A 16,462-nucleotide genomic window follows, 5' to 3' on the forward strand; every position below is an offset into this window, starting at 1 on the left:
TCTTCCTCCTCTCCTGTCCTGCCTCCCACCTCCCAGCTATATAATTTATGTGGCGTTGTATTTGTTTTGCAAACATGGCATGAGAACCCATGTTAGGTTAGACGAGGCTGTACTGAAACACCTTGGGCCTGACAGAGGAAACATTAAGCCCTGTGCTGCACAGCTGCTAAAAACAAGAAGCGAGCAGCCAGATACCAGAGAGCAGCCATGAATCATTGTGTAACTACTCATTTCTATGGTCCACAGATGTTATAACTGAGAGAATTTCATCCCAGTTACATAGTAAGAGAGGAATGTCTATTGGGGTAATAATGAGATTGCATGTGTTTTGTTTAAGAGTGGAAAAAATTGTGCTGTTCATAGAAAAGCACTCTCAGACAGCAAAGACTGGTAGGTTTAGATGCATAGCTACAGCTGGCTCAAGGAACATCAAAATGTCATTGGTGAGGAACAAGAAACACAACCAGTGACAGGTGTGTCCCTCCGCCACTGTGACCGTCTAGGTCTGTTTAACCCTGTAGTGGTGAAGGTAGAGGCAAATGTGGTTTCATTTACGTGTTGACACCAGTCGGCAGCAGTAATCAATAATTAACACACCATTGCGCATTTTTCAGCCATCGGTTTAAAGTACAACCTATGAGCCGAGAAAACCTTTAACAAGGATTGGCAACATTAAAATAGTCATATACACATAAGTGCAGACATGTTTGTTCTTTATTACTCAGCCATATGGGTGTTAGAATTGTTCTGTGTTATTACAGCACTCATACTTCCTAAAAACAAGGCTTTAAAAAGATATTTTATCTAAAAACAGTGTGAATAAAATAGTCCAAAGCACATGAAAGGCAAACCACTACCGTAAATAGAACCCCGCCGTTGAGTGAAGGCAGAATCATCCAATCGCATCGGTAGTTGTGATTGTTGCTGGTGACGAAGTCGCGCTGACCCAATAGAAACACGCTACAGTGTGTTGACCTCTGTCAGCCGCATCACCACCTCCTCCGTGTCCGTGGCGGAAGACTACTATAAAAACAAAGCAGCCCAAGTTTTAAAGGGCAGAGTTGTAAAAACTCCCAGGCTGTGGGGAGTCAGCTTGATATCCTGCGAGTCGGAATTTAACTGCACCCCACTGAACCAAAATTGCCTGGTGCGCTGTCGAGCCACAACGTCGTTTTGTATCGTCTGTAGAGAGCTACGACAGAGGCTTTACGAGTCTGCTGCTCGCTGGCGCGGACTCTGGCTAGTGCAACATCGACCTGCTGTGAATTTCAATGTAAGTAAATATCACCCTTACCGACGCCCTAACCTCTAACCTTCGTTTTGCGGAAACTGAAATTGTTGTGCATTATCTTCTTGGTATCTAATGAATTTTTAAACTCGTCTGTGTTATTGAACGTCAGCCTTGTACTCAAGTGTTCAGTCTGTGGCTACCTATGTAATTAAAATGCTAACTACATAGCTTGGTGTCGGTCGACAGATTAAACCGAATTTTCTTCTGCTGCCGTTAACGTTAGCTACAGTCTGTTGTCTGTGTCTGTAGCGGTAAATCTTTTGTTTGCTAACCACGACGTCGTTGAGAGGTAACGCAGATAACCAGCGGGTTGAGCTAAACATTAACTGCATCTGGCGTCTAGATCACTAGCTATCTGTTCACACCCTTATAATTAACTTGACCAGCTAATGCTAGTTAACGTCAGTCGGCCTTGTCAGGGGCGAACCAGATGAGAAAGCAGTGGCTTTGTATTGTCATTGTCAAGTGAGTGTGTTGTGCTGTTGTAGAAAGCGCTTTATGGCCGTGGTTAGACTTTGAATGATGATTATGTAACAGTAATTCTTGTCGGCAGCCTGTACGTGCTGCTCTACCTACAGTAGCCCAGCCTGTGCACGGCAAAGCACTGCAAGAGCCTGGTTAGGTTAAAACAGCTTTACCCCAGCTACACATACTAGACAGGAGCTTTGCCTGAACATGTCCTGTGCCAAAATGAGGCAATTGAAAGTCGTCCTATTGACACCTGCCATCAGATCTCCGCCTACAGCGCAGGTCAGCTACGGATGCGTTTATCTGTCACACTAGACCGCTGGGGAACACACACTGCTGACACCGTCTCTGAGTCAGAGGCCTGTGTTTATTTATAGCTGTTGATATTGTACAGCTGAGATGCAGCAGCGCTGTGTGCAGGAGGTAGTGTATGGTTAATAGAGTATAGGAGAGGATACAGATTAGATGTCTTTGCACACTGGGATGTATAATTTGAAAATGGTTTTAGTTGTACTATTAAGATTCAAATTCTTAATACACTTCTTTTCCTTTAGTTTCAGGATCTTCAGCTTAACCCTGCTACAGGAAGGATATTTGTTTTGGCAACAAGCACTCAAAGTTTTTCATCACTGATCACTGCTGCCTTGGAGGTTTTAGCAACACTTGGGGTGGGGAAAAAGAAAAAGAAATCTGTGACAGAAAAGGAGTCACCCCTGCCACTGAAGCAGCTATGCAGCTTGAAATTCAAGTAGCACTCAACTTTATTATTTCCTATTTATACAACAAACTCCCTCGACGACGTGTGAATATCTTTGGCGAAGAGCTTGAGAGGCAACTGAAGAAAAAATATGAAGGCCACTGGTACCCGGATAAGCCATACAAAGGTTCAGGGTTCAGGTGCATCCATGTAGGGGAGAAGGTCGATCCTGTGGTGGAGCAGGCAGCCAAAGAGAGTGGGCTAGACATAGAAGACGTCCGGAATAATCTCCCTCAGGACCTTAGTGTGTGGATCGATCCGTTTGAGGTTTCCTACCAGATTGGCGAGAAGGGACCGGTCAAGGTGCTATATGTGGATGATAACAATGAGAACGGGTCAGAGCTGGACAAGGAGATCAAGAACAGCTTTAATCCTGAGGCCCAAGTTTTCATGCCAATCAGTGACCCTGTTGGGGCTTCCTCAGAATCCAGCTCTCCCTCCCCTCCTTTTGGGCAGTCCGCTGCTGTGAGTCCCTCCTTCATGCCACGCTCCACCCAGCCCTTAACCTTCACCACTGCCACCTTTGCCGCCACCAAATTCGGTTCTACTAAGATGAAAAGCAGCGGCCGCAGTAATAATGGCAGCAGTGGCAGTAGCAGCAAGGTGGCCCGCACCTCCCCTACCAGTAACCTGGGTCTGAATGTCAACACCCTGCTGAAGCAGAAAGCCATCTCCACCTCCATGCACTCACTGTATGGGCTGGGCCTGGGTCAGCAGCAGAAGGCCTCTGCTCTGTCTCCAAACGCCAAGGAGTTTGTGTTCCCCAGTCTCCAGGGTCAGGCCAGCCCTGGAGCTGTTTTCCCTGGGGAGGGGTCCCTGGGGCTCAGTCCTCTGCAGTACAGCAATGCCTTTGACATGTTCGCAGCCTATGGAAGCCTCAACGACAAATCTCTTATGGATGGCCTCAACTTCAGTCTGAGTAACATGCAGTATTCTAACCAGCAATTCCAGCCAGTGATGGCTAACTAAACTCATCAAGATATTATTTATGAATGATGGTGGCTCAAAGAGAAGGAAAAACAAAACGCACACTTAGAAACTGGACTTTCAAGGATTTAGTGTCTAGTCAGTCAAGCGCATGTGCCCAAGGGTGTTTTTATTGTGCCCCCTTGAGTTTGTTTCTACTAAAAGCTTGTTGTACAAACACATCCAAGCTTGGTTATTTAAATTCTACATGCATCATTGTTTTTCTTTTCCCTTTTTGCCAACCAAGCACAAATTTTTTTACTATGTTGAGAAAATACTCCAAAAAGGTTAAAAAAAGAAAAAAAAGAAAAAAATGAGCTTGAAGTTTTGGCCTCTTACAGTATTTTACAGGTGGTAAGAGAAGGCTGATTTTTATGAATTGGCACTACTAAGTGGGGTTACTTGGTCTTTTTCTAATTGTGTAATTTAATTTAGTACAGAGTTTGTAAGATATCAGAGTATATATTGTTTCTATGACATGGTGTTGCATTTATATCTTTTTACTACTCCAGTGATCTGTGATGGCTGCAGCAGCTTTTCCTTATTTTTCTTTCTTCTTTTTTTAAAGATAATTGTTAAAGAAATCCATCTTTAAAAATGCATCAAATATTCTGAAGATTGTGTACAGAGTATTCCTTAGTGGTGGAATTAAAGTGTAGGAATATTTGCTTTTTCTGGAAGATGAATTGTATTTTCTGTTAAAAGGTTTAAAAGATTTTGCTATACTATGGACAAAATGTAATCGTATGAATATTAATTTTGTACCTACATTGTGCAATACTTGATAAAAAAAATACAGTATAACAAAGTATTTTGAGTCAGTGTCTTACATGTCAAGAGGGACTGAAATAGTTTATATTGTTAAGTTTGTATTAAATGCTTAAAAATTATATGCTTGTCTTTATTTTTTTTAATTTCATATTTGCACCCTGGTCTTTTTAATAAAATAAACTACAGTTGAACATTATCTCTCGAAAGTGCACTCATTTATTGGTTGTTTAAACAGCGTTGACTTGTTTTTAATATTTAACTAGTATCAGACTTTGTCATTGGGCAATCATCTCCCTAAACAGATAACAGTAGTGATGGTCACATGCTAGGCCTGACTACTCTATCATGAGAGCAACCTAAAGTTATATCTTGAAACTTGACTGAGTTGGAGCTCACTATAAACTTTGGATCGCTTCAGTTTTTTTAAGGTGGCTGAATATATGTCACTAATCAGCAAGTGTAGCCATGTGTTATTATGGCTGTGAAGACAGGTGGGGGAACTATTTATAATCTGTCATACTTAATTACAATTACCAGAATGAACATCACCTTTGAATTAACTCATCCAGCCTTTTTATTTAAAGTAAGGTATGTGTTTCGGTCACTATTTGGGGGATACGTGTTTTACAGGCGTGGACTCACCAGTTTGGGAGAGTATAGTTTCACTCTGGCAGACTGTCTCATGGGCGTTGATGTCATGTGAAGGAACCAACTACAGGTCAAGCCAAACATTCTCAAAGGTTTATTGTTCCAGCAGTTTAACTTACAAAAGACAATCACATTTGCAAAACTGCATGACTCAGAGGTCTGAGGAGAAAATATCTTGTGTGTTTATAAGGATACAAGCACACACACATGATTCCTCCTCCCTTCTTTGACAAACTTGGTATGCACACAGATGTGTCACTATGACATAGCTGCTTAAATGCATTTAGAGCAGGTTTTGGATGCTCAAACTTGACTATACAAGTTAGAAGATTGTTTGACCTAATGACAACTACTGTGGCCATGCCCTTTACAGCACTATTAAGTAATTACTCTGATTCTGAATGTTTGCAAATGTTGTATATGAAGAGAAAGTCTACCTCCATAGTAACTTTGATTTCTATTTGTAGTGGACTATTCTTGCATTCTTTACTTAAGTAAAGAATCTTAGTACTTCTTGCACTGCTGCCTTGAAATTCAGTTTTTTGAAGTTCTGTTTGCGATAATGAAATTTAAGTATCAGTTCAGATTGGTGTGGCAAATAGATTGTTCAGAATCCCTGGCGTTGCAAATGAATTCCTCCGGTGCTCGGGGGAGTAGCTTGTGGAGGATTAGAGGGAAAAGCGATTTTTGTGAGTTGCAATTTCGCCCTTGTAAGACGCAGACGCATTTAAAATATTCTTGGTAGGTTATGAATAAAAACAGTCCTTTTGTGAAGAAGTGATATGGGTCTTTGCTTTCATAATCAATTTCTTGTCTCACAGCTTTCCCTTTGGTTGATGTAAAAAAACATTATGACTGCAGATTTAATTGGGGTCATATCAGTGTATTGTGGTGGCAGATTATTATTATAAACTGCTTATTCACTCAGTTTCTATATATGGAACTCTTAACTATCCAATCCAAAGCTCATTTTGCATTGTGTGTGTCCGTAATTAATTGGGTTGGCCTGTACCAGAGAAACGTTTCTAGTCCTGAGCTCAAATTGTTGCTTTTCAATAGGTAGTCGGTCATGCTTTGCTTTCCAAGTGGAAAACAATATTCAAACACACATACACACACACTGTTTCACATGACCACCTCAGCTCTCTGGGATAAACAGGCCCACAGATGGTCTGGTGTCACACCAGCTGGGAGACTCCCAGGGTGTGGGGTGATGCCTTGCTGCGACTCCATCTTGTCTGTTCCAGAGTGTGCTCTCCCCCCTGCTTCAGAGAGATGCATTCCTGACATAAGCTTCACATACTACACACTGGTTCTTATCATACTGTGTCTCTCACATGCCCCGTAGTTTTTCATGCTCAATATGTAGGACGTTTGTTTGCTGTGAGGCGTGTTTGTCAGCTGAGGGGAATGCTCTGGTTGATGGCAATATAAATTCGATGCTGAAATGAATTACTACGGAAGCAGAGAAGGCCAGAATAGCTTGAATATTTATTATAGTAGTTGGATAGTTTGGAAAGTAAGATTTTTGCTTTCTTGCTGAGACATTGATGAGATGATTAATACTACCCTCCTCTTATCTGTTCTCTCACTGCTGTGTATGAAGCTACAATCACCAACCAGCAAGCTCAACCTAGCATCAAGAGACTGGCACGGGGGAAGCAGGTAGCCTGACTCTCTCCAAAAGTAATCAAATCTGCCTACCAGCACCTCTATGGGCATTTTTTACTGGCATTTTTGCCAATAGGGACAGGTTTATAGTACTTTTATGTATATGTGGTAAATATTAAGCGACATCCATCTGACAGTTAGCTTAGCTGAGCAAAAAGACTAGGAGTGGGAGAAACAGGTGAAATTATGAGGTTGAATCAAATTTTATTTTGTAGCACTCCCTTTTGCTACCTGCTTTATCTTTTTACTAAGCTAAGGAAACCATCTCCTGGTTGTTACTCCATTTTTAACACACAGACACGCGGTATCTATGTAGTCATATAACTCTGGACAGGAACGCAAATAAACATCTTTCTCAAAAGTCACTAATGATTCAATGCCTCGTGGCCTTTCTCTCCTCCTATAAATAACCTGTTTTAAGGGTTTTTCATTTCATGTCTCAAAAGTGACCCAACAAATGTAAACAAATACCGATGAGATTAGGTGATGGTCACTTTTAAACGAATATTGCTGCAAATGAAACTGCAGTGGAAATAACTGAGCTGAATTTTATGCTACATTGGTAGACTTGTTAAAGCAAACACACGTTATGTTCTAATTTGAAGGTCCAAATGGCTGACGTGCTGTAAACACTGTTTACAAGGCAAAGGGCAAGGCAGAGTGAGTCATTTTAAAGTGCAGATGATACATTTCAACTGTGTTTTCACACTGTGGTGTGTATCACAAGGCTTCTAGCAAGGACAGATGGAAGTATTTGAGAACAATGCCAGGGAACAGAGAGAGGAGCTGGGAGGGAAGTCCAGCTGGTTTTACATTGTGGTTGATACCAGATGAGGATTTTATATCAGTGGGCCAGAGGAGACACGTGAAGAATATGACACTTTTTCTATCCTGTCACAGGATAGAAAAAGTGTCAGTAGGTGCTGATTGAGACTCACAGTTGTATATCGATGATCAGAGCTGTTGGCCTTCGTGAATGATGGGAAGTGAGGATAGCACCTGTTCCTGGTTATTGAGTTTGGTATGTACAGCATGGTGGTGACATTTCAGAGGCTCATGGGCCAAAGATACTGGAAGCACATCTGCAATTCAAGGAAGCTCAGCATTCACTTTGAAAGAATAAAAGACCAGAGAGAGGAGAAGATAAAGGGGATATAAAAAAGCTCCATCTAGTCTGTGTTATTCGCTGATAAAGCCTGAGCTGAGACTTTAATGAATACAGGCTGTGCTGTGTTTGGCCAGGACAGAACCTCAGTCAGTCGCTGCTTTCAAGCGCTGCCAAGTCATTTTAGAGAGGGATCATCCATTCGTCCTTATTCCAAGCAAGACAGTCATTCAACCTAAAAGCGCCACATCTCAGCAATATGGAGTCATAATTCATATTTCATTGTGGGTCTATAAGCCAGAAAGGAGGAAAGAAAAGAGCTGAAAGTATTGTTACTGCTGCACTTTTTCCCCCTGCTCTGCTTCACTGTCTCTGTTTGTTTTGATTTGAAGGCACAGTTGAAGGTTACAGTACTTAAAGGGTGTTGCACACTTCAGTAGGTTTAAAAATAGACCTTGCAGGGTTTCTGCGTCATCATAGGAGAATCCTTGCCTCTCGTGCTACCCCTCCTCCTTCCACCTCCACCAGCCAACCATGCCTGACTTTACAGCAGGGACTACTTGTAAGCAAATAGGGCATGGAACAAATTTTTTTACACCTGCATCATAACCTGGACTGACGTAATGCCGGAGGAGGAATGAATGCCCCTTTGAGGAACCTGGGTGGGTCCTGCTCTACAGTTATGTAGCAAGAATTATCCTCTCAAGTCAGAGGCATGAAGAGGAGCTGGAAAAGCAGGCATGTCTACAGGAAGAAAAGTGTGAAAAACAGACAGAGACAAAGGAGGAAGCTACAAAGATGTTTTCTGACTGCATTAATGGCAAGCCATGTAGCCATGACAACACATTTCCTTCACCTTTTCATGCTGATAATGGCTTGCTGAAGCAGAAAGGAGTGCACAAGCTGCTGAATTAGGCCTGAGCCATTCAGCAACGGTAAACAGATTCACTGAAAATGTCTTGCTCTCACAGGTATAACCTTGTTTATAATGATGTGGGAGGTTTAGAAAACATTTCAGGGCCTCTCAGGTATTGGCTCCATACTCAGGGAGAAAATGGCAGTGTCAGGAGTTTCCATGTAGGTATATACTGGAAATAATGAGAGCAAGACCTCTTTACTGCAGCTAGGCATGGGCTATTGCAGTTTCTTTTATTTCCACAATTTACATTAATCTCAAAAGGGTTTTACTGTCCATATATTTGTTCTTATCTGATATTAGTCAAATACCGATATGCAAATGTACTTTTATCTCCCCATCCCACTCAGGTAGTGAGTCCATAAACAGAAAATAATCATTATTTAGTTTTAACAATTTGCTGATTTTCTTTTTTTAATATATTTGTAAACTAAATCTAAACAACCATTTTGAGTTTGTCAAGTTGTGATGTCTTTTTTCACTATTCTAACAACAGATTAACTAAGAGAGAGAGCACCTGTTACTTTTAGCCTTTTTTACAACATTTCATACATGCATACATGTAAATGTGTAGATTTGCTTTTAAATCTACACATTGTATATAAGGTCCCAGTATTCACACTACATGTCAATACAAAAAATAAATAAATAACAGCCAAGAGGTCCAAGGAACTCTCTGAAGTGAGACATAGACCAGACACAGGTCAGCAGCTGGACCCAAACCACTGCTGGTGCAGATCTCGCATATGGAGCACCCACTGTAACCGCTTGCCTATTGGGGCACTCCCTAAAACTGTTTCTAAATCTGTGACTGTTGCCATCAGCACAGTGGCCTCAATAACTGTGAGACAGGAGAGGTTTGGAACCACCAGGACCACCTTCCTAGAGTTGGCTGATGGACCAGGCAGTCAAAAGAAAAGAAGGGCCATAGTCAGAGCAGTGCTCAAGAACCCAACCCTAGTTCTTCAAAGGTGACCTCTGTAATTAAACCTATAACAATGGGCCCCATAACTATGTGTTATGTAATAGAGATAGCTTGCAACAAAGTCCCCACAGAGAATGCTCACCTGATGCTGGATTTACTCCCAGCTTTACAGAAAAGTTTTGCCTCTTGTAGCTCATTGTTTTGGCTTTACAGCCTGGAAATTTGATTTGGTATTGTCTTGATAGCCAAAGCCAAATTATTCCTGGTGCCTGAGGATCTGAAAAGAGATTCATTTGTTTATAAGCTCCCAGCTGGATTATTGTAATTATTGCTTTGTCTGTAAGATTTTTTTTTTGTAATGTTCATTTCGAGTTTATGTAAGCACTTCATTCAACCTTGGTTATATATTAGTGTTATTCAAATGAAGTTTGAGTTGAGTCGGGTTGGTAGTTAATGACCATGGTTGTCATCAGCTCCAGCAAAGGGCAACAGATATTTTGATGTAGTGAATCCACCGTACACTGCCTGCCAAGCAGCAAACCACAGACACCAGCGACTACCTGGTAAATGCAAGTGAACATTTAGCCCATAAAGAGCCAGATATTTCACTCAGTAGTTATTTTAGAGCAAAAACTAGAAATATATTAGACAGGTGGCCTGAACCATAGCTCCACATCAACACTAATGTTGCTCTATGTCAGATGGCAATAGGGAAACTCTTTGCACACAAAAACTGAAACGTTGCTCAAGGATTTACTTTGTCTGTAGTGAGGTATCACTAGAGATGTGTGAAAATTATGTTTTTTTTTTTCATATTCTGGGTGAACTGATCCTTTAAGATATTACCTTTGTGACACTGTAGCCACATTACTCTGCAAGGTCTTTCTTGGTTGTGTGTTTGAGGACAACTGGGCATAGGGGAAGTGCTGGAGATAAGTTAGTTGTAATGCATCTTTCTTTCACACAGCTCCGATATCTCTGCCTCTCTATTCCAGATGCATCCAAGTACCATCATTCTCTCCAGAGCCTGGGAAGTTTCTCCTGTATGGTATTTGATGTTCCCCGTCTGTGTAATTTAATCTGAGTGATTCCCTGCAGCTCTCTCTGACTATAAACCTCTGCTCTAATAATAGAAAGCCAGGCACAGCCTCCCCTCTAATCTGTGCCTCTGTCTGTGGATGTTTGTGTGTAACTGCTCTTGCATCTGCACTGCTGAGATAAGGCTGCATTTGTTTTGGCCACTCTGAGACCAGACTAACTTTCACTCACAAATTGCAATAGTGATACAGAATCAGGGAAGCGGAAAGTAAGGAAAGAGGGGTGGTTGATATAAGGAGGACCAGACCCTTAAACCTTTAATGTTTATTGCCGCTTTGCTGTTGTTGTTGCTGTTACATAGACTTTCTATTGTGTGTCCTATCTTGAGACTTGTTGGGCACAAATTCATGGTAAAAGCATTAAGACGTAAGAGAGGAATTTGACTGATTAAACATTTAAGACGTGGCCTACCTCCCACTCTGGCCTGTTTGGGAATATTCATAATATGTCTTCCAAAACAGGTTTCCTTGTTTTCTGCATTTTGTAGTAACATGGAACAAGGAGACATAATCTCGAAGACTGAGGCTTTGTTGCTGTGTCTGTTTCATCATTTCTTATGTCTCTGCAGATAAATAAAAGAACGTTCATGTTGGGCTTGAGGCGAGAATATAATGAAAGAATCATTACATTTGGGTTTTTGAGGTTTTCCTTCCAATTCTTCAGACTAAGCATTCTCTAAACCCCTCTTTTAATTAGTGATGGTCTGCCCATCAGGCTTTTCATTTTACCCCATGTGAAAGTGGCAGCCTATGTGTTGGCCTCAAATAAGAACAATATTTGGCATCTCAGAGGGTGGTGTGTTATTGCCTTTCTGAAATGAAAGAAAAAAACTAACAAAATTCTAAGGAATGATTTCTCAGTGTTGGTGTTACTGGAATATAAGTAACTTCCTGATCAGTTTACTATCTGCAATACCTGTTACTTCCAAAATCTAACAGTGGGGTTACAGGTTATGTCAGTGACCCATTCAAGAAGAGCATGTTCATTGTGTTGCTATATAAGTGTTTAAGATAACATTAGAAGAATGTTCTCTCTTTAGTTATCAGATTTAGTGACGTTCACACTTTAACAACCCCAGCCAGTGTTACCTAGATAGTTATAAGTGACATATTCCTTGGAAGCACAACCAGTGAAAATTAAAAGTGTAACCTCTGTGGTGCCTGTCCAGCTTTGTTTTTCTACAGTCAGCAACGAAAGATAGTTATGTTACATTGCATTAATGTTTTAATTACATTTTATTTGCAGTGCTCTTTTATGATTCTAGAGCTAACTGGCTCTACGGATGAACAATGCTGTTTATATGATGTGCCTTCTACACCTATATGGATCATTGACTGAAAATGTCTTTTGTTAGGAAGTACCTATAGACTCACTCTTTCAGCATTATTTAAAGTATGTAGTCAATCAAGTCCTACAGAATCTGTTTTAGAAATAGAAAGGAGAAGCTGCTGTTGTTAAGAAAAAATATCAACTGTGATCTAAACTGTTATATAAATGTCATCGGCCACTGTTATTGAAGACTGTTTATGTGCTTTATAGGCATAGAAACAGTAACTAAAGTGGTAGCTAACAGTGAGGGTTTGACCTTTCAGCACACCTCTCGTATGTGTCAGTGTAACACGGGGATATGCGAGTTTTTGTATTGCGTGCTAGTTGCCATGTTTCCTTGAGTGTGACATGATTATGGTTATACAGAGAGGGTACCACCCCAGGATGACTCACCACTAGAGAATTCCTTCTCCAATACACAGAGGGCAGTTAAAATGTGGTCAGTCAGTTGCTCCGAGGAGTATTAGGAAAGCCATCCATCACTTGTGTCAGGCCTTTGCTTATCATATTTGTTCTTATATTTAAATGGATGATGGAATGAGAAGTGATTGGATGGACAGATATGCTGAGAGCAAACATGAAAGCTGCTTGCTTCTGAACATGAGCGGTATTTGCTCCTGGAAATGAGCAGGTGAGATTGTTCCAATTGAAGAAGCAGTAAATTATAAATGTCAGGGCTTTAACAAAATACTCTTTGATTGTTCATGTTGCAGCTTCATCACCCCACTGCCATTTTTCTTTTATGGCCCACATCAAAATAGATGTGGCGCAGTCATCTCCTGCCTCTGTCATCTTATTCTCAGAAAGGAGAGGAGCAAGGAATTGCAGCACTTTCAGCCGTCTTCTTCCACATTTTAAATATTTCACTAGCTTAGAGAGTAAATGGCATTCTGATGCACTTCACGATATTCACTGAAAGGTCAAGGTGGAATGGAAAGATTCACATCTGTGCTGTTTATAGGACTTCTCAAGAGCAAGTGCTACTGGGAAATCTGTTAGCTGGTGTAACATCAGCCTCAGATCATTGCTCTGCAGGTCGATACAACTTTCATTCAACTACTCCAACTCCAAACCTTTCTGCAATATTGACGTCTTCGTAGACTCGTGGCCCTGAGGAGGTACCAAAAAACCCTGCTGTTTAGCATTTTACTTTTTAATATGATATCACATATTTAACATTGTGATCACATTCAATACATCATCATGCTTGTAGCGCTGACAATTGACTGCATGAGTCCCACTGAGGACTTTCAGTGTATCATACTTTAGTATCTATCTTATCTAAAAGGAACAGGCACAGACAGACAGAAACTGAAATTCAAAGAATGAATGCTCCACCTTGTGCTTTGTTAGCTTGACAATGACATGGCTTTCTTGACTCTAAGTGCACAGGTAACTGACATCTTATTTTGTGCTACCACATTCTTAAGATTCCTGAAAGGCAACTGACACACACAAAAGGATGACACACATTCAATGCCAGCATCCACTTCTCCTCCCTTGTGGTTTGGATTAGAACCTTTCAGCAACAACACAGTGTCTGACTGCTCCTCAAATCCACAAGGGACATTGTACTTATTATTAAAATTGGAAATTTAACAATTGGCACAGGTGCAGATGTCTTGAATGCATTTATAAAACTTAGAGGACAGCACGGTGGAAAGTGGTTACCACTGTTGCCTAACAGCAAGAAGGTTCCTGGTTTGAAACCCGGCAGGGTCCTTTCTGTGTGGAGTTTGCATGTTCTTCCTGTGCTTGTGTGGGTTTTCTCCAGGTACTCTGGTTTCCTCCCACAGTCCAAAAACATGTATGTCAGGTTGATTGGTGACTCTAAATTGCTCATGGGAGTGAGTGTGAGTGTGTGAGGTTGTTTGTCTCTATGTGGCCCTGTGATGGACTGGTGACCTGTCCAGGGTGGACCCCTGCCTTTCACCCAAAGAGAGCTGGGATAGGCTCCAGCAGATCCCTGTGATCATGATTAGGAATAAGCAGGTGTAGATAATGGATGGATGTAAAATGTACAATGTCTGGAACAGCCATTACAGCTTCAGCTATTAGTCAAAACAACCACCTTATTTTCACTCAAAACAGATTACCAAGCTACCACCAAGAAAGTTATATCAGCTGCTAAGAATAAATTTATTTTAAAAAATAAACGATCAGGATAGAGAGCCTTTTCGTAGAAAATGGCAGCCTGCTGTGCCTGCTGCGGAGAGTGATGAGACCTACACTAACACTTTGTTCAGAAAACCAAAGCAATGAGCTTAAAGTCACTATACAAGCTTGGAGCTGAGGAAACAGCAGACTGGGTTTGTCAGTAGTTACATGATCCAGTGGTGACATAAAAATACTAATGATCATGATCTGATTTTTTTAGTCTGTGAAATTAACATTGTTTATTTTTATATATAAGAGAAATGAAGGCTACATCTATAAAAACAGGACCCAAGTTGTGTTGATTAGAAATGTCCTTTAAGCTCTTGACCAAGAAAGATTCCTTCTTGTTGGTGAAACACACAAATAATGATACCACAACCATGCGTCTCTCAGTGTGTGTCCTATATGGGCAGATGTGCTGAAGGCCACATTATTACATTGTGTAGTGTGAGTGGACTTTGTCCTGCCTAATGAGTGTGGAGTCATTTATACTACTGCGGTTTACATGCACTGCTAACACCCATGTCAAATGTTTATTTCTGTAAAAGACCAGTTCTGTTCTCTGAACATATGCATGCAACCCATCTGAAACAAACGAGAGTGATACTTTGAAATTGCATAACCACTTTAACTCAACTTTCATGCGGCAGCAGAATTTCAAAATAGCTCGCATTAGACATGCAGCCAAGCTGTGAGCAGAGGAGCACTGTAAAATTCACTTTTTCAAAGGCTGCTAGTCTGTGTGTGTGTGCATGTGTGTGTGTGTCAGAGCCAAACACTTTCTCTGCATTAAGATTCTCATTACAGGATCAGCGCTTTCATCCTTGGGTTCAAAGCACTGCCCTAGCCACCGGCTATGGGCGAACAGATACATACTACCATTTGATGGAGAGAGAGGAGGAGAAAGAGATCAGAGGGGAACAGAGGGACACGGGAAAGCAGGAGGAGAGCTGAGGGAAGAATATGAGGTGAGAAGAAAGAGCGAAACCTTGTGCTGGGTACCAGAGGGGGCAAAAGAGGAAGTTAAACAGGGGGCACAGAAAGGTGGGACATGGGCTGAGGACTAGTTTCTGGATTATGTAACCACTGTAGCAGGGATGAGTGGCTAGGTCTGCAGTCGTGCAAATGTTTCCTTGCAAATTGCTAAGTTGTCAGTTGGTAAAAGCCAGAGTCGTGTACCAGTCATCAACTGAGAGGCATTTGAAATACAACACAGTATGACTCTATTATTCACCCTGTGGTGGAAGAGCATTTGCGCTTGCTCTGTGCACTCAGGCAGCCCTTCTCCCTCACTAGTGGGCTTTTCATCAGCAGCTTGGTGAGATCACGTTGCATATCAAGTGTTTTCATCAAATGTGTGTTATTTCCTCTCCTCCCCCTATGTGCTGGCCTTTTGGCAGGGCCAGAGATGTTTTCTGTTTTTTTTTTTAATAGTCCACAGTTCCTACTTTAGCAAATCAATAGAGTTACATTCTGCTGGCGTGGCTATCAGCGGGAAAATGAGCAGTTCTGCGCACAGCTGCTGACATCTGCTTCACAATGTAATGGATTGGATAGAATTTTGGCTTTATGTCAACCCGAGACCCAAACGTGTGTCCAGATGAGATCTGGCACCTGACTGGGACTCTTAATGGGATGTGTGTGCGTGTTTATATGTAATTCATCCTCATCCTCCTCATTGTCAGGCTTCTTTGTGAACATGGGATGCTGAGCGATGAGGAAGAGGGTGAGGTCTGTGTCAAAAGGTGTCACTTCTCAGCTCGTCATACACCAACCATATGAGGAGACTGACCCATCTCACCTGTACCATGAATTAGTGTATGTACAGTATATATGTGTGTGTGTATTGCTCACACTTTTTGAGCCAATGATTCATTTGCAAGGATAGCTGTTAAGAGGCCTTTCAGGTATAGAGAGCATCAGGAGATGAGAAGGTCAGTTTCTGTCAACTGCACATTTTCTATTAAGATGTTATAACCATCTACCTCAAAGCTCCCTCAGAAGAATTTACAATCAAAGCTGTAGATTGTAAAATAGAATTCATATTTTTCATAATATAATATTTCTGTAAGTCACTTTCATGTAAAGGGTGTACTGTAGGTGAAGTGTTTGTTTATTACACTATGTGTACAAACCAGTTGTTCAGCTGCATCACTGCAAAGAGGAAATGGTTTAAAGTGTACTCAGTTTACTTTCTTCCCGCTATTAAGCCTAACCAGACTGTAGCCATATATACTGTACGTACTTACAAACATGAGAATTTATAACATGAAGCCCACACCGTTTCTGATGATTAACTGTTGTATTTACTTCTCTCTGTGTGTGTTTTTATCTGCTGGTCTCAGCAAAGTGATTGTGTT

General features: G+C 41.3%; 1 protein-coding gene and 1 long non-coding RNA gene across 2 annotated transcripts in view; both read left to right on the forward strand.

The window, feature by feature from the left end:
- LOC113135537 (uncharacterized) overlaps positions 1-10,559 on the forward strand; it is a 52,133-nt gene extending 41,574 nt beyond the window's left edge. The window contains exon 4 of the long non-coding RNA XR_003296181.1: positions 10,514-10,559. This is a non-coding gene — a long non-coding RNA (uncharacterized LOC113135537). The remainder of the gene's footprint in view (positions 1-10,513) is intronic.
- Positions 1,019-4,449, forward strand: LOC113135536 (protein Tob1-like). Its single transcript, XM_026315637.2, has 2 exons — positions 1,019-1,273; positions 2,314-4,449. Exon 2 carries the CDS (start codon positions 2,490-2,492, stop codon positions 3,483-3,485), a length of 996 nt encoding a protein of 331 aa, XP_026171422.1. The 5' UTR covers positions 1,019-1,273; positions 2,314-2,489; the 3' UTR covers positions 3,486-4,449.
- Positions 10,560-16,462: the final 5,903 nt, after the last annotated feature.

This window comes from Mastacembelus armatus, chromosome 19 (genome assembly GCF_900324485.2).
Source record: "Mastacembelus armatus chromosome 19, fMasArm1.2, whole genome shotgun sequence".
NCBI classification, from domain to species: Eukaryota; Metazoa; Chordata; class Actinopteri; order Synbranchiformes; family Mastacembelidae; genus Mastacembelus; species Mastacembelus armatus.

Coding starts and splice junctions, on each gene's coding strand:
- LOC113135536 (XM_026315637.2), top strand. CDS start 2,490: ATGCAGCTTGAAATTCAAGTAGCACTCAACTTTATTATTTCCTATTTA.